Genomic DNA, 24,051 nt, shown 5'->3' with positions numbered 1-24,051 from the left:
GACTGTTCCTTTAAGTCACAATCTAAACATGAAGAATTTAGAGTATATTCAGGAAGCTCCGACCTACCATCAGACACACTGTCGACTTGTCATCTCTGTCAAAAAGAAGCGTAACTTTTTTTGATCTGAACAGAGACGCTAAACACCAGAGCAATATACAGCCAGAGTTAATCCAGTCAGACCAGAGCCACATACAGACAAGGTTGGAACAATTCGACCAAAGCTGTATATTGTATATGTTGAGTTATTCCGTTCAGACCAGAGCCATATGTAGCCAGGTTGCTCCAGGTTGCACGGTTGGAGGACAGCCATATTTGGAGTTAGTCCAGTCAGGCCAGAGTTGGTCCAATAGGACTAGAGCCATATATGGCTGGGGTTGAGTCAGTCAGATAAGAGCCATATGCTGCCATTGCTCCTTCGGTTGAACCAGAGACATACAGAGCTGGAGTTAATCCAGAGCCATATACAGCCAGAGTAGATCAGTCAAACTGAAGCCATATATGGCTAAAGTTGTTCCAATGGAACCGGACCCATAAATGACTGGAGCCAGAGCCTTATAGAGCCGGAGTTGTTCCAGTTAGTCCAATCAGATCTGAGCTATATACAGACAGAGTTAGAGCAAGTGGACAAGAGCCATATACAGGTGGAGTTGTTCTAGTTAGACTAGTCCGACCAGAGCCATATACAAGTGGGGCTGTTTCAGGTGGTTAGAGCTATAATAAAGACGTGCAGTTTGGTTGTTGGAGGTTTCTGGCTCTCAACAGGAAGTACCAAAACAGGATATGATGTCAGACTTTTCGTAAGATGTTCAAAAAGGAAACATGCAAATCAAAAATAGGAACTGAGGGGTAACCTAGCAACAGGGGTGGTCAGAGGTGAGAGGTCAGATCCATCTCTGTAGGAGGTGACAGTTAATTGACAGGTCTGTGGTAACCTTCGACATGTTGATTGGCTGATGTAAAAAAAAAAAAAAAAAAAGATGTGGTTGATGAGTTGGCCCCGCCTCCTGCTGCCTCTCGCACATCATGCAGATAAGCCCCTCCCCCTCCCTGTAGTCTCAGCCAATCAGCGCTTAGCAGTTGCCGGAGTTACGGAACTCTCCGTTCTCTGTGATCTGGAGAGACGACGTGTTGCTAGGAGACAGGCCGTTCCTCTGTGATGTCACAGCGTACCTTTCCTTCAGCTGAGTCAGAGCCGCCATCAGACGACTGTTAGCTGCATCAAGACTCGCAATCCTCTTTTCCTGAGAGACAGACAGGAAGGAGAGAGACAGGCAAGATGGAAGTTTACTTTAATATTAACTTTAAAAAGCAGACATGACAAAGTGCTTCACAATAAAAATAAATTTCTCAGACAGACAGGTGAACAGACAGACAGGTACCTGGGCCTCTATGATCTTCTGTTTGGAGTCGACCACAGCCTGCATGTCAGAGTGATCCTTCTTCAGCTCCTCCTCAACAGCCATCAACCTGCACAGGTAAGAGCCCAAAGGTCAGGGGTCAAACTGTTCACTGTACATGAGCTGCATACAGACAGACAGGTGGTCAGAAGAGCAGACCTGCTGATGATGCTGTTCATCTGGAGATCTTTATCGTCCTGCAGCCTCCTCAGTCTACTTTCTGTGTCCTCTAATCGAGCCTGAAACACACGCGCACGTGCACACACACGCGCACGCACACACACACACACACACACACACACACACACACACACACACTGGGTGAGTTAAATCACAATGAAGGTGAACACCTGAATGAATATGACTGGAAGTTTCTATGTTAACTGTAGTCTGACACCTGATGAAGTGAACACCTGATGCTGCTTTTATCCATTTAAACGCTTAAATATTTTTCTATGAATGAGAACCAGCACTATGGAATGATTTCAGGTGTGACTTCAGTCTTCCTCTGACAGGTAGATCAGTGTTACACACCTGGTACTCCTGCAGCATGCGTTGGTTCTGTTGATCCTGGACCAGAAGTCGAGCTTCACACTCATCCTGCCGCAACGCTGCAACTCTCAACTTCTCCTGCAAAAGTACAATCTCCTGCTGGTACTACACACACACACACACACACACAGACACAGAGTCAGAACCAGAACAGAACCAGTAGAACCTGTAGAGCCAGTGGACGCAGTACGAGCAGTCTCTAACCTTCTCTATTAGGGCGTCGTCATGACGATCATCGTCCGTCTCACCATAGGAGGAGGCAGAGTTCATGTTGAGCAGCCAGGCGGCTGTACGATCCAGTGCACAGGGAGAGGGAGCCTGAACATACGCACACGCACATGCACACGCACATAGAGTTACACTGATGCTGTTTCCATAGCAACCATCTGGTTGTTAAAACAAGAGCCAGAAACTTAACTCCACCCAAACTTGGTCTGGACTAAATGTTAGACTGAGTCTTTCTACCTTTGTCCATGACGACTGCTGCTGGTTACAGGATTAGATTGACAGGTTACTATGGTAACAGCATGGTTACCTTGGCAGCAGGTCGTTGTTTCTCGGGGCTGTCTCCTTTAGACGACGACGATGTCTGTCTGAGCCGCGACTGGCCGCTGCTCGGCCAATCAGGGCTTGATGACATCATGCTGCCAGAGGCAGGGCGAGGAGGGTAGGCGGAGCCACCGCCACTGAGCATGCTGGGGGGGGTCCGACCTCGAGGAGGTCCCGGGGGAGCAGAGGAGGGGGGAGGAGGCTGATCAATGCGTCTCTGAGGACCTGAGGAGTTCTGACGAGGGGGGGCGGAAGTACCTGGGGTGTGGGGTAACAACAATGACATCATCAGGTGAGTCTGTGATGGACAGAAAAATCAGCGGAACAAACAGTGAGGTCAGTTACACAGATTGTATAAAAGAAGTGGACGAAGTCTCCGGGTCTGAAAACTGTTGCCAATGCAGAAGAACCATAAACTGGCATTCTTTCTAATGTCTAGCAGGGGGGCGACTCTGCTGGCTCAAAACAGAAGTCTGATTGGATGGAAGTCTATGAGAAAATGAGCCAACTTCTCACTTGATTTATTAGCTCAGTAAACATTTTCCCATTTATGGTCTCAGTCGCTAGTTTACAGACCAGCGGGTGACATCAAGGTGGCTACGTCCACCTCTTTTATATAGTCTACGGTCAGTTAGGTGAGGTCAACTACAAGTCCCAGAGACCATTGCTGTAAGAAACATCTAGTCAGAGAGCGTAACATGTTATACCATGAGTGTCTGTGACTGCTGCTATAGAGTCAGAGAAATAATTTATCTGTTATGTGCATCAGACATCTGATCTCCAAACAGTTCAGTGTGAATGCATCAAGATGCATTCAAGACAACTGATGTGTTCAAACCACCTCTGGAGGCAGTTTGAGACTCATTCTAGCCAGAAACTTTGTACCTGTGATCTTTCATCCTCCCATAGCGTAACTGTGTCAGATATGAGACTCTTGGGCGTAAATTGGGTCACAGTCCTCTGCAGTATTTTAATGCACCAGCCGTTCTTTTTTCATCTATCTGCACTAAATCCCTGGAGTTCCACTTCAGGGTAAAACCTGACACTTGACTTGTAGACTGTTATAATTCAGTGTGGACATGCAGTCTAATGAACCCTACGTCTGAATACTCAAATATTCAAAGCAACGGCCTTAATCGGAGAATCGGTCTACTCTGATTGAGGTGCAGGTCTGTCAGGGCTGATCAATGTCACAGTCAGACTTCCCGTTGTAACATTTAATATGAATAAATTATACTTGACTTGTTGTACCTGTGAGAGTCTCAGTGAGGGACAGAGCTCGTCTGGAGTATTCCTCCCCACTGCTGCTGCTTGACATGGCCGACATCCTCTCCCCTCTCTCCCCAGCTCCCAGCCCCACTGACATCTGGGTAAGAAACGCCGGCTTGGTTGCCATGGTGTTCCTGTCGTCAGCATTTCCCTGCGACCCCACCGAGCCGTCTGAGGGTGTGGCGTCCGTCTGCTGCCGTGGCGACGTGGTAGTCATGTGATACACAGGGTTCTGGAAGGAGAGGGGGAGGAGCCCCGTCCTGCGCTGCCATTGGCTTTCATCAAGGCCGTCACTGGGGGAGGAGTCCTGCAGGTCGACCAGGGACAGACTACGGCTCTCATTGGTCAGTTCCGGCCCATCCCTCCGGCCCCCATTGGTCATTTCAAATCCTGCTTCTGTCTCATTGGGCTCCGAGTAGGATGAGCTTGGCGCTGGAGAGCCCTGCAGGCCTGCAGGAAGTGACAGCAGAACAGAAAGGTCAGATTCAGAGGTCAGGTGCCAGACCGAGGTGAGGAGTCATCTATCAGAGGGTCACTGGTCACCTGAGGCTGGCTGCAGACTGGATCCTTTGGTGACGAAGAACAAATCTTTGTTCTCTGGAGTCGGAGAAGGAAGTCTGGTGAAATCTACCAAACTACACACACAGACACACACAGACACACACAGAGTCAGTCAGCCCCAATAGAGTTCCAGCAGAACCAGTACAGAACCAGTATGGGGTGTTTGAACCTCTCTGCAAAGAGATCATCAAGTGTGAAAATCCATTCCCATTCCCATCGATCTCCCGTCCTACAGAGGCCTCTCTTGCCAAAATTAAAAAAGGTTTAACTTGGCAAAGTCACACATGACAATGACTGGAATAGTTCAAGTGAACTATGGTTCTTCCTGCTGCAGGCTTAATGTGATACAATTTAAGGTCGTCCACTGCGTCTATCTCACCAGCTCAAAACTCTGTAAAATATACTCCACTGTCACAGATACTTGTTATAGATGTCACATGTCAACAGCAAACATGACAGACACGCTTTGGTCCTGCCCTCGTTTATGACGCTACTGGACAGCTATTTTCCAACACCTTGATGTGGTGTTGACACCGTGTGGTGAAATGGCTATATTTGGAGTACTATCAGGTTTGCCCCTAAAGCTTCTCTATGGATCAGGGACAACACTCCATCCTCCATCTTTATACATGAGACACAAGATAATAAATGGGTCTCTTCCTGTGACATGTGAATATTGTGTGTGGCCCGCAGACGGACTGCGCTGGATGCTAACAGGACACATGAATGATGCTAACCCTCCGTCCAGTCCAACACCACCCTGCAGTCCGATGGAGGGATTACAAGTTGCCAGAGGAGGAGAGAGGGGCGGGGACAGTGGGGGCGGGGACATAGGAGGTGGAGACACCACACGCTGAGGCTCTGGAGAGGATACAGACACGCCCCCTGGATTCACCACGCCCCCTGGGTTAGCCAGAGCGGCCGACACGTCTCGGAGGATCCGAGGAAGAGGACCGAGCTTCGACAGACACGACTGCAGAGGTTGGAGAGAGACACAGAGACAATTTATTAGATTATCTGATGGCTTCAATCAGACTGACACCACTCTCAAGTCAGTACAGTAGATGTGCAGAATAAAGACTGGAAACCAGAAAACAGCCAGCATTACTCCATTCAACGGTAACAAAATCCACCTCCTGGCACTTTTCACGCTCACTGATTAACACATTATTTCTTATTTGTTTAATCTGAACAAAAACTGAGGAGTAAAAAGACAAATTGCCTCTTTACTGGAGGTTTTATGGACTATTTCTTGGCCAGGACCAGCAGAGACTTTAGGAAGTTACTACTGCTAGGTGGAGTATTCCTTTAATTAGTCATCAGTCAGACTACAGCCAGTCAAGGATGTTTACAGGACAATGAATTTAGAAAATAAGTTTATCCGTTTTCCTTTCCATCTGCATCACTTTGGAGAGATCATCTAATTATGGAGTTCTGAGGGGAAATTAACTAATTCACAGAATGTAAATTAAAGAGATTAATTAATTAAATTAAAGAGATAAAGATTTGACAAAAAAAATATCTTGGACTTGTGTTCAATTCAAATCTTTTTACGTAACATTTAGAAATTTGCTGTCTCACTGCTGGAATTTAGGATCCCCAAGATTCAGGACAGCTGTAAACTTCATAATAAGTGAGTCAGGAGGATATTAAGGGGAATCACAAGACCGCCAAGGTGAGGATGTCCTGGGTCACCTGGTCGAGCTCGGTCAGCAGAGTGTGCAGGCTGGACAGCTCTCGGCCGAGGTCGATGTATCCGTCAAAGCCGGCGGTATGGTTCAGTCCGTCAGGGTTTGAGATCTCCTGCAAGAAACGCTGCATGCTGCTCCACTGCCGCTCCACAAAGTCATTCATAAACAGCATGTACTCCTCTTTAGTCCCGAACCTGCAAACACAGGTAACAGGTAACAACAGGCAACACAAACAGGTACATTTAAAAAGGTGAAAATACCAACAACATTCACCAACAGGTAACAAGTTCAGATACATGTAAGAAGTTTTTTTTACAAAAATCACAGTAGAAATCCTTCACTTGCTTCACAGTGAAAAACCTCGTCCCCCTTCACAGTAAAAGCCCCATAGCTGCTTCCAAGTAAAAACTTTCCAGTTCCTTCACAGCAAAACCTCCTTGACTCCTTCACAGTAAAAGTCCAGGCTTACTTGCTGAAGTTGGCGAGGGTCTGGATGACTTTGGCGATGAGCGTTAAGGTTCTTGCTGAGCGCTCGTCTGGGTACTCCTGCATTAGGTCGAACAGCGACGGTGACATCACAGCCGGACACAGGAAGCGAAGGAACAACGAGGCGCTGATGAGACGCTCACTGATGTCTGGTCGCCCCCGGTTACCACACTCCTGTCGCCATGATGCAAACACCTCCTTGAGCTCCCGGGGGAAGACCCTGAGTGAAGCGAGGAGGGGGGGGTGTAATCTACTAACATAATATGTGTACAGTGTGTGTACAATGTGTATTTTGTGTGTATTTGTATACCTGTATGAGTCGAGGATCTTGCAGAAGGCAAGTTCACAGCACATCCTCAGGTTGGCCTGATGCTCTGCGAGGTCAGAGGACGCACAGCGAGACGGGTCGACCTCACAGTTCTCATCTGACTCGTACAGAGCTTTAATGAACTCACCTGAACACACAAACAGAGGCACTTACATATGTACAGTATATAAATACAGTAAAAGAGGCAATGCGCAAAGTATTTAAGATGACGTACCCTAATAAAACCAAACAGCCACCAATGAAATCAACAACATAATAATCTCTCAGCCACTCTCTAATACTCTAATCTAATGGTTATTACAGCCGGTAAATCAGTGAAGTGGACACATGCAGCAGCAGTATTTTTAACTAATCCAAATCATCAAAATAAATGAATGACATCTGGTGTCTGTCTATTTTAATCAAACCAAAACGTCCCAAAAATCCCCAGGAGGGAAGCCTGAAATAAAATACAGATCTGCAAACAGAAACAGTTAAAGGAATTAAAGTTATTTTTCCCTTGAGGTTTGTTGCTCCTCTGTGTCCTGGTGTATTACGTGCAGCATTTTGTGTATATTGTGTGTAGTGTTGTGTGTACCGAGGGCATCCTGCAGGTACTTCTGTCCAATCAGCTTCAGGTATTCCTCAATGCTCTTTGTTGCTAGTGTGTTCTCTCTGAAGATCAGCTGGTCATTGTCACGGCAACGGTCCACCTCCGACATCATCAGGTCCGTCAGGAAGTCCTGCAGAGCGAGGCCAAAGGTCATCCTCATCAGAGCCGCTTAATCAATTAGATGGATATGATGACTGTGCGATTCACATCTTCATTACACCTCCAAAATACTGTTCCTCATCAAAACAAATAAATTTAAGTTTTCCAAAATTATTACAGCTGAAGACATGTGAGAGCACTTACTGAAATGGTTTTATTTTGAAGGTGGATGAGGTCTGAATATAATGGGCGGAGGTACCTTGGCCTTGCCGGTGCTGTGCAGGATGTGGACGAGTGCAGCAGCAAGCTCTTCTTTAGCTCTCAGGCTGATGGAGGCTTCCAGAGTGTTACAGAGCAGCAGGTAGTTGGAGCTGATGTACTCTGCGAACTCTTTGTACTGCTCCATCGGCAGGATGACGATACTCTGATAGCGAGCTTTGATTCGCACCGTTGGCACAGACGACTTACCTGAAACATAAAACGATACCGCGTCACAAACTGCTTCAGCAGGTTCCTTAACATCTCAACATCTTGTCCATATATATATATATCAGACATTTTTCAAAATGAAGGGCGAGTCTTAAAAACACCCTCTAAAGTGCAGATTTTTCAAACCTCTGGTTCTTTATATCATTGTGGATGCGTAACACCAAGAATGAGCATGTGCCTGAAACAACAACAACAGCAGACTGTGGGTTTGTTTACAGGTGGTTAGCACTGGTAGGTGTAATTACAAGATTACAATTTAATCTAGCAGTGCTGCACCACTTTATGGTGCGCAGATTAAAGTCCACCAGAAACTCTTTTAGACCACTATATCTAAATAAAATCAGCTCACTAAAGTAGTAGATTTTAGCACTACCTTCTGGCCAGGCCAGTTTGAGCATTTAGGATAATTTGTGCTCTCATGTGGATGGAGATACTTTGTAAAACACAGGTAATGTGGACAGTTGGTTTTTTTTTTAACAACGGGGAAATATATCCATTTAGTTTATGTGTGTACATGGTCCTCTGACTGTCCTGCCACCATATTCAGGATGAGAGACGAGGAGCTGATAAAAATATTGATGTTCATCTGAGTCAATAATTACCACACAGAAATCAACTGAACGAGCAGCAGCGAGCAGTGGGACAACCTCAGGTTTTGACTCTCAGGCTCAGTACAGCATGCCCTTAAATTCCTGCTGGAGATTATTGGAGCCTAAAGGAAAGATCTGCAGACACAACTCAGGACTGAAAATGTGCTCCACCTCCTCAGCATGCTTTTCAGGTAAAAACTAATCTGTATTTTTAGTTACACTTTAATCCTCAAAATCTGCTAAAATAGAACATCAGTCAAAGGTGAGAAAATGAGGTATTTAAGCTGTACAACATTATCTATCAGATATCATCGCTATCAAGGAAGCGAAACATGATTTTAAGTAGGATTGTTCAATTAAATAGCAGAGGTCCACAGAGCATTTCTATTTTTTCTTATTCAACTGAGGCACAAGAATGAGTTTTAGCACAATTTGTCGTTTGATAAATCAATTTAAACATTAAGTAAGTACAAGTGCAGATTAAAGCTTAAGTAGGTAGTTTATTTTTGGTGGATTTGGGTAGAAAACTCCATAATAACCTTTCAGCATGTTGTAATTCAATTATGTCAGAGAGAAAACTAGACTCCTGTTTTCAGGCTTTAGTAAATCTCGTCTGTGTTGGGCAACTTTGGCCAATCACAGGTCCTCTCAGAGAGAGAGACCGTTCCTATTGGCTGTTGTACAAACGCAGACGTGCGGGCACGTCCCTTCAGATGTCAGTGAAAGCCTGATGGTAGAAGACCAAGTTACTTTCCCAGCATTGACACAAATGTCTTCACTGTAAAGCAACGCAGACAAAGGAAGAAGGACTCACACCAAGCAGAGAAAAAAAGAGAGGCGGCAATAACCGCAACAAATCATGAGCAAGAGTAAGCGTTTCAGAGAAAGAGAGAGCGATGAAGCTGCTAACTTCATTATCCTGTAATATCTACATGTGTTGCAGTGGTTCGTTAGCTTGTGTCATGGATGTAGACATCCATGGATATAATACATCCGTATGTTGTGTACATAGGTTTATGATGGCAGCAGGCAATGAGCAGCTATGTTGAAAGTTGCTAATAGTTTAGCCTCCTGCTAACTTTAATATTATCTAAAGGCAGCAGCTAATTCAAGTTCACGTTTATGTCACATAATAATTGAAGCAGCTAACTTCATTTTCCTGTAATATCTACATGTTTTGCAGTGGTTTGTTAGCGTATGTACATGAAAGCATGTGCAGAGGGCTTCTGTTACTAATCGTTTAGCCTTCTGCTAACTGTAGCTAATGTGGCTAAACTGGCTCATGTTAATGTAGCTAACCTAGGTAATGTTACATCTTAAAGATGAGCTGCATTTCCCAAATTCAGTTTTTTTTTTCTTTCACTTTTCTAGATTTGTGCCTCCTGCAGCTTTAATGGGACCCAACAACAGTCCACTTACCCCTGCTGGTACTGGGCGTGCTCACTGAATACCACTTCTCCACCAGCTGTCTGCCAGTAACCGCGGCAACAGGGATGTTGACCAACCCAACATAGCTGCTCTTGTCCTTCTTCCTCTTCCTGTCGGTGTCCTTGTAGAGATGAAGAGTGACAGCGCTGACGGACGGAAGACTGCTAAAGTCGAAACGCTCCCCCCAAAAGATGTTGTCAGTCTTCAGTTTACAAGACGTCCGAGCGTAAAGACTGTCATCCAGACACAGCTCACAGAAGTACCTGTAGTACAAATGCTATTGGTAAGTTTGACAGTACAGATTTCAGGGTGTAGTGCCCCCCTACTGCTACATGTTAAAATAACATACGGTGAAGAAGGTTTTGGGTGTAGCGCCCCCTACCTTTTCTTTGCAGGCAGGTCTTTGGCTTCGATCACCCACACAGTCAGCACGTTCTCCAGCCTTCTGCTATTGTCTTTGTTGGGGTGAACAGCTCTTCTTAGGTTCTCCATCCATTTATCTCTCTCTGCTGCTGAGCGACACGAGAAGCACTTTGTTCCTGTCGAGGTCGTCACCTAGGAGACACAGGGCCGTAAGTCATCACCACGGAAACACCAGAGGGTCAAGTGGGATTCTGTGTGTGTGTGTGTTGTGTGTCACCTCGAAGCAGTAGTCCTGTCCCAGTAGGGAGGAGTGAACTGGTTTGATAATCACTGATTGGTCCATCCTGAGCTCCAGGGACGACACACAGCCGGCGCTTAGCAACGACTCCTGGCTACCACAATGCAGCCGCTGCATCACACACCTGAAACAGCAGGTAACAACAGGTAACAGGTAACCAATTAACGACCTAAAACACAGCAAATCATCAGGTCTACAATGAACTCCTTATTAACAAACAGAAGCTCCTCAAAGCTTCTGGTTATTGGTCAAATGGCAGGTGATGTAGTCTGCCATTGACTGTGTAAAAGACGTGGACGTAGCTTCGGGGTCTGAAAAGTGAAGCAAATGCTGACGTGCCTTAAACCTGCATTCTTTCTAATGTCCAGCAGGGGCGACTCTGTGCTGGTTGCAAAATGAAGTCACGACTACGTTGTGGCTAACCAATCAGAGGCGATCTTTGTGGAATGAACATCACTTCTGGCGATGCACATAAAGTGAAACTTCTGGCTTCAAAACAGCGGCCCACAAACCAAGGCGTGCCATCACAGTGGAAACGTCCAAGAATTAAATACAGTCTATGTGTAATCTGTCATTGTTGCTGTGTTTAACGTTGGCACTAGCATTGCAGTGAAGGTGGAGACGTGTACAGTGACCTAACGATGTGGCTCTCTAGCCTGTGGAAAATCAAAACCGGTTCTTGGAAGTTGAACAGTATGAACCAACTGTGAACCTGCACTAGCACCAGCCCAGAACCAGAACTAGACTCACGTTGGTGGAAAGGGGGTAATAGAGGGGATTATTGTAACTACAATGAACACTAACGTACAGTGAAGTGAGGAAGGCAAACCAACCAACAAATAGTGATTCTGGGTTTTTGGGGCCATCTTTGCCTTGCCCATGGTCACACACTGTGCTGTGCTTTTGTTGTGTAATCACACTGCGCCACAGAATGGTGCTTCTGCTTTGATGGACTTGAGGTGTCGGCGTACTGTTCAGAGTGTCATGTCCAGGGTGAACTCTCCTCAGTAACAACCTGGTGCGGGTCATGATAGCTATGCTCTGCTGCTCAAGTATGAACAGTGTGTGTATGAAGGACAGGCACTGTGAGTCCGCATTAAAAATGACCTCCAGGTGTCTCCAGGTGTTGGGGAGTCCCACTGCACATGTTTATAAAAAACCTTTAGTGTCTCCAGGGGAAGTTGTGTTAAGTTTGATCAATGTCGCCCAGTTATGTCACTTGAATGTCACTGAAGAGTATAAGTTTTAAGATGAAGTGTGGAGTTAGAAAGAAGAGAGCTGACCAGGCCACATTAGCTGCCATGAACATAACACACCCCAGTCTCACACCCAGCTGTCAGAGGTTCAGGTCCATTTTGGGTAATAAAGAAGAAGAATGAGTGGAATTCAGCAGAAGATTCTGGAAAAAAAAAAAGATAAATAAATAAACTGTCCATCATGATTGCGACAGCGTTATAGTGTTTGCAGCCGTCTGGTTTTCAGAGCCTCCTCTTCAGGGCGTTTCAGTCCAGTAGTTTTGTCTGCACCAAAATTATTATTGACAGGTTCCACACCAGCCAAACCACACAGGTTAGACAGCTCTCTCAGTCTGCTGAGGCTACAGATGGAGGAGAAGAAGATGCCCAATGCTCAGCATGAAGTTAAGAGAGGAAAACATGAATCTTTTGTGTGCAGAGATCAAAAGGTTTGTTGAAAAGAAACCGGGTGCACCAGGTACCAAAACTACTACGACAAAGTAACATCTGCAGATGAATGATATAGATTTAGATTCACAGTGGGTGTTTAAATTTTTCTTAGATGTGACAAATGTCAACTGTATAGTGTGCATAGAGGTATAAACATCCACGGCCCTGCTCACCTTCATCTTCGATCGATTGGCTGAACGTGATGTGGTCTACTCTGTTTTGGAAGCACCAAGCACAGCACAGCACAGGGTTTTCACCTTGAAAAACATTGAGCTCATTTTTTAGCCTATTTTTTTGTTATTTCTGTGAAATAGTCACTATTAATAATTTACTGACTTCCTGTTTGTAGTGTAACCATGGATGTACAGACAACTATTACTGGATTACTTTGATACTGAAATGAAAAACAATTCTCAGGCAAGTTCTGAAGCATCTTTTTTTAATGATTTCTAAGTAGATTTATGCACATTTACTTGCAATGGCCATCAGATAATGATACATACAAACGCTGACAGTGTTAGTGAACGAACAAACTACATTAACTGTGTTTACACTTGTATGCCCCTGACCCTTTCACCTCACACAGTGTCTTTCCCTCCTGGGGAGATGCCTCACAGTTTGTCATAATGACTTCCACCCACTGATATTGATATTTGTTTCATAGATTTGTGGATGCTGATGTCAGCTGGTCGGCCTATCCAACGTGACAAATGTCTTATGAGTACAGTGCTGCTGCACAGAGGATCAAAGTGTTTAAAGGGTAACTACATCCTGACATTGGAACCTGCCCCCCCATCTCCCCCACTCACAGCATGGCCTCGTGGATATGCAGCATGTGAGCTGGATGGTTAGGGGTAGTGATGAGAGGACCAGCCCAGTTCGTCTCATTTGCCTGGCACCAGGGAACTGACTCCTTTTGGTTCTGTATATTTAATTTTCACACACCACCCAGCCTGAACGTGAGCCATGGCACTCATTCACTCTCTTAGCTTTTTCAGTCTCTAGTCTCTTTTTTTAAGATTGATTTCTTTTTTTAGCATAGTGACAGTAGAGACTTACAGGAAACAGATGAGACAGGTAGAGATGACATGCAGGACACAGGCCAGATTCGAACCTGTGCGGTAATGCCTAAGCCATAGTGGCACATGCACTACCACTCTAACAACTCTGTTAAACGCTGCAATCATAGAAACACCTTTCAGTGAGAAGATTTAGTAATAATAGCTTAGCAATAAGTTGATCTACTGCCATGATTTCACAGCAAACGCTGACAGTCAACAGTAATTTGGCATAACTCCCATGTTGTTTATACTAGGAAAATCATTGCTCCTATGCTATGCGAATGAGTGAGTATCTTGCAGTATGAACAGGCTAAGCAGACCAGCAGAGTTACTGCTCACTTCCGTCTCAGGGAGTTCCAACAACCCGACGCCAAATCTCACTTGGCCTTTGGCTCTTCGGTTCACTCGTACTTGCTCTGTTACTGAGCAGTGATTCTCACTTGGTCTTCGGCTGAGGTGGTTTGTCAGGTTAACCTCTGACTCAGAGAGACTCTCTGAAGCCTGACAGCTGCAGACATCACGGACACAAAGTAGTTGTGTTTATACCACTTTCTAGAGTCCACGTTCCTCACATGCTCAGAAGATTGGCATCTACGGGAAGACATATTCCTTGCATAAGCACTATGAATTAAATCAAAAGGGCGACATCCTTTCAAGAGGAAACTGCCCCATTTGTACTTAATTACATATAAAAGAAAAGTGCTGGAGTCTGAACTTAACCAGGCTCTTAATCACAACTGTGTATGTACAGAGGCAGGATTTTGGATTCACCTCTGCTTGCAAATCGACTTAACTCGTTCTCCTTTAAGAGTTGTTCAAAAATAACGATTCGCTCACAAATCTCACTGACCGAGTTACACTCTGTGAAGCTTGGGCAGAGACGTAAAGCTGCTAGTCAGAGTTAACCAGCCGAGAGCAGCTACTGTCAGACGAGGGGGGGCTGTGAGTACATAGTTGTAGCCCTGCTGTTAATCACTACATAGCCAAAGACCTGCTGTTCTTCACTGCAGAGGAATAAATCTTGTTTGTGTTGTTCCGCTGGCATTTATTTGTTGTGCTAATGCTAACGACATCAGCAGCTCTGAGTGGAGCTACAGTTATCCAGTGTTTTATACTCTAAAGCTGACATATGTAACACACCCACAGTCTATTCCATCGCAGTTAGGGAGGAGACAGAGAATTCAGCTGAACCAAACTTTTAAATCCAAGCAGGCACATATGAGCTAATGTTGAGCAGAAAAAGCTGCACACAATGTGTTATATTTATTAACATAATATGCAAACAATAATCTATGAGATGATGTCACAGATCAAAATAATAATTTAGTTTAAAGTTCAAAACTGGGACACGGATTTAAAAACATTCATCAGACCGATGTGCCAAATGAAACCAGCTCATTATAAAAACAGAAGTGAGTATTCACACAGGGGGGTCAACATTGACCTCTGACCACACGCACACACTCACCACACACACACAAACGTCTGAACCATCCTGACATGAACAGGATGATCTGTCATTCCTGCGTTAGCTTATTATCTCCCCTCATTATCTTAATGAGCTGCTCAACGTTAGCTGCTTACAACCCTAATGCTTGTGTCTGCATGTGTGTGTGTGCGTGTGTGTGTGTCTGCTGTAGCTTAACCTTGTTTAGCTAAACATGTTGGCTAACAGCATGTGTCTAGCCTAGCCACATGCTAACATACCAGGCTAGCTGTGTGCAGGCTGGAGCCAGGGTAACACACACACACACACACACCCACACACACACACACACACACACACACACACACACACACACACACATAAACGCAGCATGCATGGTCATGCAAATCAGGTAGAAGACGCCACTGTGCACCCAACGCCCCCTACACCCCAAACACGCACACACACACAGCAGATTCACTGCAGTGCATTTATCTATTCAGACTCACAGAGGACAAAGGCTGTTAATGCGTGCAGAGGATCAGATACTCACCGAGCATCCTGTGTGAATGCTGAGGAGGAGGAGGAGGAGGAGGAGGGGGTAGAAGAGGAGGAGGAGGAGGAGGAGGTGGTGGTGGTGGGGGTTTATGGATCCATGTTCTCCTTCAGCAGCAAGCAGGAGGAAGGAGGAGAGAGGAAGAAAGATGGAGAACCTCCTGATCCTGACGCTGTTCGGTCGAAAGGCTGAAGACCTGTCTGTCTGTCTGTCTGTCTGTCTGTCTGTGTGTGTGTTAGCTTGCTGCTACTGATGCTACACAGCTTCAGCAGCTATTGCTCCCTCTCTCTCTCCCTGTGTCTCTATGTGACTCGACCTCCCTCTCTGTCAGCAGTGGCCCCTCCCCTGCAGTGAGGCTGCCCTACTTCCTTTCCTCTCCTCTTCTGTCAGTGTTACTCTCCCTTTCCCCATCTTTATTTAATCCTCTCCCCCTCTTCACCCTTTGTCATGTGTAGTTGGTACACAGGGATTACAGCCGCACCCCCCTCAATAAAGGGACTTTAATCTAAATTTAATCTTTTGCCTGTTAAAAAAGGGAACATGAAGACAATCACATCGCTGCTCACCTGTCAGCAGTTCATTCATCTTTCTCTCAGTTACACCCACAATCATTCAATAATCCAGTCACAACCTTCCAAATTCCCCACACTGCATGAATCCAGCCTCTGGGAAAAGTATTACAATGACCCCGAGCAACTGGTAATGGTTGGTCAGAGAAGGATTTGTCTTTGGGCATCTCATCACACCAAGTCCACATTGTTTTACCAGTGGTAGAGCAGGGAGTTTTTCTACCTCTGGCAACTGTCTCTGTGGATTCATCTGTGGAAGGATTGTTCCCCACAGTCAGATTTCCTCCAGGAGCTGTCAGCCTCGGTGGAGCCAACGCCGATTCTCCACACCTGAATGACTGTTTGACTGACAAGCCCACGGTACTCTGAGTTCCTCTGAAAATACTGTAAATCTGAATCACATCAAACTGACCAACTTGTTTAGCTGCAAAGCTCCATCCATCTGTTTTCTGCTGCTGATGTAGCCCAAGATGGCTGCTCCACCTCCAGTTCCTCCTGGAGGATCACAGGGGACACATGTAATCCCTCAAATATGTTCTGGGTCTCCTCAAAATCTGGGAGATCCTGACGCTTGCTGCCTCCAAATAAATTGATCTAATCATGTGGCTTTACTAGATTTTCCAAACATTATCGGACTGGACGGATCAAATTCTGATGGTGAAATTAGGCATTTTTCGAAATTGTGACTCTCAAAAAAATGTATGTGCTGATACAGGCATCTCTGTCCCAATATAAGTCAATGGAAAAAAGTCTTTTTGGGTCCAATGGCATCACATGACTGATGCCATTGTTGTAATTACACAGTTTGGCCACAATGTAAAATTATGTTAAAAAACGATGTCAAAACCTGGTGCACTTCCTGGGGGCTTGACGGTAACATTTTATAGTTTGCAGTCGTTACTTATGGCTAAAAAGCTGTTACCATCTACATCTAGAAGCCACAGAGGCTGAAATTTAGCTAGCTAGCGAGCGGTAACGTAGCGTTAATGCAGGAAATCAAGGGTCCATTCAGGAGTTTCAACATTTTCCTCAGACATAAAATTGCTAAGAAACACTATATGTGACTAAAATTTCAATGAATCACCTCACCACCCACCAAATAATTAACTGTTATGGCCTCTGCCGATTTCTGAAAACATCAACAATATGTCACAACAGGTTCTTATTGTGAAGACACTAAAAACAACCCCATTTGAAGGCACCAAATGTTTCCAAGGCTGAGTCCAGACACCCTGCAGGGGAAGCTTACTTCAGATACTTGAATCCACCATCTCATTCTTTCAGTCACTGCCCAGAGACTAGGACCAGGCTGAAGACTGGAACAGAGATCCACCACAGACTACACGAATAGTGATCAGGTGCCAGCTGAGTGTCCAACACATACTGCTACAGATCTAATGACACAACTACGAAATGGATCAATTGTTTTTGGCTCAGGTGTTCTGGGACCAGGTTCACTTATGAACTACTTTATCTTCTAAAAAATAAGTCTGTAACAGCACACATTCAGATCATGCTCCCTGCAGTTCCCCTCCTGGTTCTTCTGTCATTACCCTCATTAGCGTTAGACAAGAGTCCAGACCAGATACTCAGATCTGACTTCAGGGACAAACAGTCAGAGCCAGAGATAACAGTGTAAAAGATTGACTTGACTCATCAAGAGTCTCATGCAGGCTCTACTGGGGGCTCGTCAGTGACTCTTATCACCTCCGCTGGAGCCCACTGACTCCAGGTTAGACTGGATGTAGCTCCATGGGTACAGGCCAGGCATTTGTAAGCTTACCACCATAGACCTGGATCCAGCAAGGTGCACCAGTCTAGGAGAACTGTGCATTTCCTTGAAGGTCCCATATTTTGAAAAATTTACTTTTTAAGGTCTTTTTAACATAAATGTGTGTCCCCTGTGTGCCTACAGACCACCAAACTATAAGAAAAGACCATCCACTCTCTGTTTCTACTGCTAAAGTGGTAGCTAAAGGGCCTGTCAGTCAGACCATTGAATACAAGACTGTGGAATTCTGGGTAAGCGATTATCAGTCATGTACCTGTGTAGGTGTGTGTTACCTGGTGTCAGAGGAGTTGATCAGGTCAGACTTCATGCTGCTCGGACGAGACAGTTTAGGCTGAGATCGAGTACGACGAAGAGACTGTTTCAACCTCCGAGAGAGATACCCCTGAGGAAGAGGAAGGAGAGGGTGATTGGCAGATTAATTCCTGATTATCTCAATTTATAAAGATTGATGTTGTAGATTTTCTCTTTTTTCTTTTCACTGCAGGACATTTGTGTTTCAAATTGACAAATCTAAAACATTTTGCTAATGTTGCCAAATTCAAGCTCATTGGCTGATGAAACAATTTTTGAAAAAGTCTAGCCTTAGAAATCTGAATAAACTACCTCACATATGATCCCAGATCTGTTCTTACTTCTCACATTTCCTCTGAGCACGTTCTTTAAGGCTTGTAGGGGCTAAACTGTAAATATTGAGAGAAGTGGGGCACAGCAGGACAGCGGCTCCTCTACAGGTCTAACTCACATGTCTGTAACTGTATTCTCTCTGTGATGTGACACTGTGTCACCTGTAGGTGGACTCAGTCAGCTGATCTACAGCTGATGGCAGCTCAGTTCTTGTTACCATGGAAACACCAGGCTGAGCCCCACTGGGGGATGTATCTATTTAATGTGTGCCTGTATGTTCACCGTCACTCTTGCGGTGGGCGTGTCCACGGCGGAGCTACTGGGCATGCTCTGTCGGCGGACCCCTCTCTCCGGAACATCTGGAACGGACAAAGTGCATCATGGGAGTGTTTTGTAGTTGTTTCAGCAGCAGTCTGTCATGTTGGCTCCACAGCTGTTGCCGTGGTTACTGGGGGTGACGGGGTTGCCGTGGTAACCAGCAGCAGTAGAATATGCGTGCGTTCAGTCTGCTTTTAGTGACGTCGTGTGAGCAGATGAGAAGATAACAAGGAATATAAAGATAGAAATATGTTTTTATATTCACTCTTAATGTGAAAAACATTTGTCTGAGCGGACTGTGGATGAACAGTTAATCAGTTACATCTGCAAAGTTGATATTTATTTAAAGAAAATGAGATTTGTAATCAGCCAAAATGTATTAAACACATTCAAGTTGAATAAAAAGTGTTTTAAAAGTAGTGACAGCCTGACAAACTGAGTTATGTCATGTAATCTTATGTGGGGGGAACCACGTTAATGGTACGACTCTAAAATAAAATCAAATTAATGTTATATATAATAAATGTATTCAATGTATTGGTTATTCTCAGTCATAATTCAGTTTTATGAATGGCAGTCTTGTTTATATCAGATGCTGTTTTTTTGTTTTAATCTATTTTATGTCTCCTGTTTGATTAAATATCTGTTTATTCTTTTTTCACAAATATCTGCTTTATGTTGATGTTTTTGTCTGTCAGTTGCATAAAATAACTGTTTGCTTAACAGTTGAACCTCCTGTGAATTGAGACTTTTGGGCCATTTATTTATATTTATTACATGGCTTTGTTGAATACTTGATTCTGATTGGTCAATTACAGCATTCTATGGTCTGTTATTTCTGTATAAAAGACCTTTGCTATGGACACTGTCCTGATAGCGGAAGCAATAAAATCATTTTTAAATCAATAGAATCGTTTTTATGTCAGTATTTTGTTGATTTCTTAAGTATGAAGCAAGCTGGTCATTACTGCAAAATGAACCCTAACAGGGTGCTGCAGGTCTTGAATCATCCCGTCGGGCTTTGTTTTGCAAAAATGAGCGGATCGCTGTACATTATCCCTTACATGTCACACATCTGCCTCATCTGAGGCACCACAACTGAGTGCACACCATACTGTACGGCTATACTATACAGTTATACTATACGTTTATACTATACGGTTCTACTATACTAGTATACGACTACACTACTACCACTGAGGAGTTTCTTCAACCTGTCACACCTCACTCTGAGCCTCTGACTTTATTACTTAGTTTACTTTATTTAAAGTAAACTCAGCTGACCTGCAGTCAGTTAGACTAAATACCTCTAGTACATGTTTTACAGCTTATAAACTGTGTGTGTGTGTGTACCATGTATTACTCATGTGGTGGGGACATAAATCTGTTTACACAGTCACATCGTTGGGTACTCGCCTTCTTTTTAGGGCCAAAATCCACGATTTAATAACATAAATCATAACATTTTAGGGTGAAGACTTGGGTCAAGGTTAGTCTTAGAGGTTAGTCTCAAGGAAATTAATGAAAGTAAATGTAATGTCCCCCGAAGTGATGGGAACAAGACAGTGAGTGAGTGTGTGTGAGCGAGAAACTAATAACTAAATGTTCTTGGCAGGAACATCTGTCTGCTAACACACACACACACACACACACACACACACACACACACACACACACACAGAGTTTATAATCTGTAAAACATGATTTCTGATTGAATATCTTATTTATTTCCTAAGAAGGAGGTTATGTTTTTGGAGCCATTTATTTGTCTGTTTGTCAGCAGGATTACAGAAAAACTACTGGCCTGATCTTCATTTAACTTGGTGGAAGAGTGTGTCATAGGCCAAAGAGGAACCTCTTAAAGTTTAAAGTTAAAGTTCAGATCAGAAATATAATATATCCATCCTATACAGTGGTTGCACTTACAGATTTGCATATCAGACTGGACTGGACTGACTGAGAGGTCTGCGCTCTCTGACTACCCTTCTGGTTAATATTTTATAATTTGGTTCTGTGACGTATGTGAGCTGCTTGTGACTCTTCTCTCAGAAATTTTAAGGCTTCACAAGTGTGTATTTCTAAAGATATTTGGGTTTGTTTTAGTGTGTGTGTCTGTTTAAATAGACTGTACTTATATAGCTTTTTCGGCTACTCAAAGCGCTTTAAGCCACCGTGGTCTCGTCTCATTGTGATCTTGTTTAAATGTGACTTATTCTTAGTTGCCTCTTGAGAAACACAATGAGTGAATAAATAAAGTTTAACTAATTGGAAAACTATTTGAAAAAATGAATGCCAAGGTGTTACTGAACTTCCTAACTGGACTTAAGCAATACATTTTCCATTCTAGTCGCACAGTTTTGTATCATTTTCAGCAGAGGAACTGATGTATAAATTCACAGGAAATAACTCTGTGATTTGCTGCTGATGTTTGAGTGTTTGACTGATGGCTGTGACCTTTGACCCTGGGCTGGGTCGGCAGGTGATGCTCACCTGTGTGAGCTAATTCGGGCCAGTCTGGGTAAAAGTTAACTCGTGAGCGGAGGAGCAGTCAGTCACGTTGCCATGGTAACCGACCTCAGATATCAGATTATAAGATTAATATTGTGACATCAAGATTAAGCAGAGCAGCTAATCCTGCTGCAATCAGAAAACACACACACAAACAGAAAACATACACAGACTGAACTTAAGGGAAACAGAAAATATCTTTTTCTTCTTACCGTTCAAGTCTTCAAACTCTGCGTCAAACTCCACATCCATCACCTGTCTGTCTGTAACTGTCTGTCTGCAGTGGTCTGTAAATGTCTGTCTGTCTGTTTGTCTTCTTCTGTAGCTTTTTAAACCTGTCTCCTCCTCCTTACCTTTGTGGGCAGGGCGAGGAAGTGCCGAGGTCATATGGAGAGTGTATCTTAGCAACCAGACAGTGCAAGTCTCCGCCCTCTCTGCCAGCAGCAGAGGATGAACCTGAAGAAGAAGGAGGACATGAAGGAGAAAAAGAAGAAAAGTAGGAGAAAGAGAAGAGGAACGAGACAGAGGAGGAGAGGAAGAGGAGAAAAGTAGATGGAGAAGGTGAAGAAGAGGAACAAAAAGGAGAAGAAGCAGCTAATTGAGATAACAGTTTGTTGCAGTCTTTTGCTGCTTCTGAAGCTGTTCTAGATCAGTCGTGTATTTTGTAAGAGGAGGAGCATAAAGAGGAGAAGAAGATGTATATGGATGTGTGTGAACAGCTTGTTTCAGTTAATGTTTTGTTTGTTTTTTTTTACCTCCAGGTTGTTCAGCATCACCAACTGAGAATCTGACAGGATGCAGAACATTTCACTCCAGACGTCGGGCTCCGCCTTCCGACCACATGACAGCCAATGGATGGAGGCGCTCTTCAAATCTGTGACATCATCACAACATCGTTATATGCCATAGCAGTAGCGCGTATCGTATCGCCAACACACAGTTATGTGTAGCTTTTCTGGTTCTTTATCCCTATTTAAGCTTATGAGGTTCTTCGCAAATAAACCTTGAAGACATTTTTTTTTTGCTGCTTATTTTGTCATAAATATATAATGTCAAGTACGATGATATGTTGACGTTATCATACATTTGGGGGTTTAAGACTTATTAATGGCACGTCTGCAGAATGGGAACTAAAAGTGAAACATGGAGGAGCAGTGTTCAGTTTTTATTCTCTGAATATCTGAAACAAATCGCAGCTCCACTCTTAGTTTAATCAGGACTGAAGACTTTTGAAGACTCTGTTTGAACTTTATTAAATTAAAATGATGAGAATATTCATTCAGAACTGTGAATTTTAATTCTATCTTAATTCATTTAGTTTTAACGTGTTTATCATCTGTTTCATACTAAAGGGACAGGTTGGATGTTTTTTGAAGTGGGGTCATATCAGGCACTACCACATTAGACAAGGTGGTTTACACTTTATTCATTGCTTTACTTTGCTGGCAGACACCCCTTTCCCACAGGGAACTGATGCTGTTATATCCTCATAGGCTCTCTTCCATGCCACCAAACTACTGATAAAAACTAACTTGCTGGTTGACCGCTGCCTTGATTGGTTGATTTGTTTGTGTTATTGGCGGGATAATTGTCAGTTTAGATCCGACCTAACGTGTTAAAACACCACAGTCACAGCAACAAGACCAGCAACTCCTGTGTTCTGCGAGGTGAAAATGACTGTTTTTATCAATGGAGTCTGGTGACTTCGAAGAAAGTGATAGATGAGCTTCAGTCCCACAAAGGAAAGGGCTGTATTGAAAATATAGCATACACCTAAACTGATATATTTTATGTGCATTACATTGCTTTGCTTCTGTGCAAAGACTCCTGCGTGCTTCTCCAAACTGGGAATGTGCCGACTTCCATGCACAATAAACAACAGACTAACTATGGATACGTACATAATACAACCATACTTCAAACAGTCCAAACTATCCCTTTAAGCTTGTTAAACTTTGGCTAATGTGTCTGTTTATATTGTTTACTTCATGCCTCACATAAGTTAGAAATAAATATGTACAATAATTATTGTGAGCAGTATGTTGGAACTAGCTTGTTTTTATGAAGGTGCAAGTAAAAAACAGGTAAACATCAAAACTTGAACTCAACCAGATTTGTCTGTTGGTTGAAACGGACAACCAACAGACAAATGGCATCTGTCTGTCTCATCAATCAAATCTCTGTGACCTGAATTGTTGTGATCCAGCTGTCAATCATCAACTCACCAATCACATTCATCCAGCCCATGTGTTGACACCTGGACAGGTGTTTCACCAGCTCCTCCATGGCAACAGGATCCTCTGAGGCACAGAGAACAGAATTCTGGGTAATCTGCAGGCTCATAACACTGATCTGTCCGTCTGTACATGCACACCTGAAGCAGGAACACACAGGTACTTACACTGACAGGTAGACAAAAAGATGACAGACAAAAAGAGAGACAGATGAAAAGACAGGTAGACACAGGTACACAGAGACAAAGAGCCAGAGAGAAAGACAGGTACAAAAAGGTAGATGAACAATCAAGTAGACTGGCACAGGTAAGCAGAGGTAAAAAGGACGGGTGAACACAAAACAGTGGTGACAGACAAGCATGTGGACAGGTACACAGACAGAAAAAGGTAAACACAGGGAGACAAGACCAGAGGAGAGACAGCTTGATAAATGTAGATGTCAGCAAAGAGAGAGACACAGACATGTCTCCATAGATAGAGACAGACAGAAATGCTGGCCGGTAAACAGAGAGACAGGTAGACTCACAGACAGAGAGGCAAATGTAGAATCTGAAGCTCGTCTCTTCAGCTGTGTGTTGATTACT

General features: G+C 44.0%; 1 protein-coding gene across 1 annotated transcript; it reads right to left on the bottom strand.

Annotated features, from left to right (window-relative positions):
• Positions 1-875: 875 nt before the first annotated feature.
• On the bottom strand, positions 876-23,519 carry dab2ipa (DAB2 interacting protein a). The gene is made up of 22 exons (XM_070833698.1): positions 23,459-23,519; positions 21,989-22,107; positions 21,587-21,689; positions 18,690-18,766; positions 18,056-18,165; positions 10,674-10,818; positions 10,416-10,588; positions 10,025-10,296; positions 7,786-7,994; positions 7,413-7,557; positions 6,818-6,962; positions 6,491-6,727; positions 6,026-6,215; positions 5,068-5,303; positions 4,313-4,404; positions 3,752-4,219; positions 2,487-2,758; positions 2,156-2,269; positions 1,934-2,056; positions 1,559-1,638; positions 1,382-1,469; positions 876-1,243 (listed from the first exon to the last, which is right to left on the bottom strand). Exons 1-22 carry the CDS (start codon positions 23,517-23,519, stop codon positions 1,073-1,075), a joined length of 3,630 nt encoding a protein of 1,209 aa, XP_070689799.1. The 3' UTR covers positions 876-1,072.
• Between the last annotated feature and the right edge of the window lie 532 nt (positions 23,520-24,051).

Source organism: Pempheris klunzingeri, chromosome 7 (genome assembly GCF_042242105.1).
Source record: "Pempheris klunzingeri isolate RE-2024b chromosome 7, fPemKlu1.hap1, whole genome shotgun sequence".
In the NCBI taxonomy this organism is placed as follows: domain Eukaryota; kingdom Metazoa; phylum Chordata; class Actinopteri; order Acropomatiformes; family Pempheridae; genus Pempheris; species Pempheris klunzingeri.
This window is presented reverse-complemented; position numbering and strand designations above follow the sequence as displayed.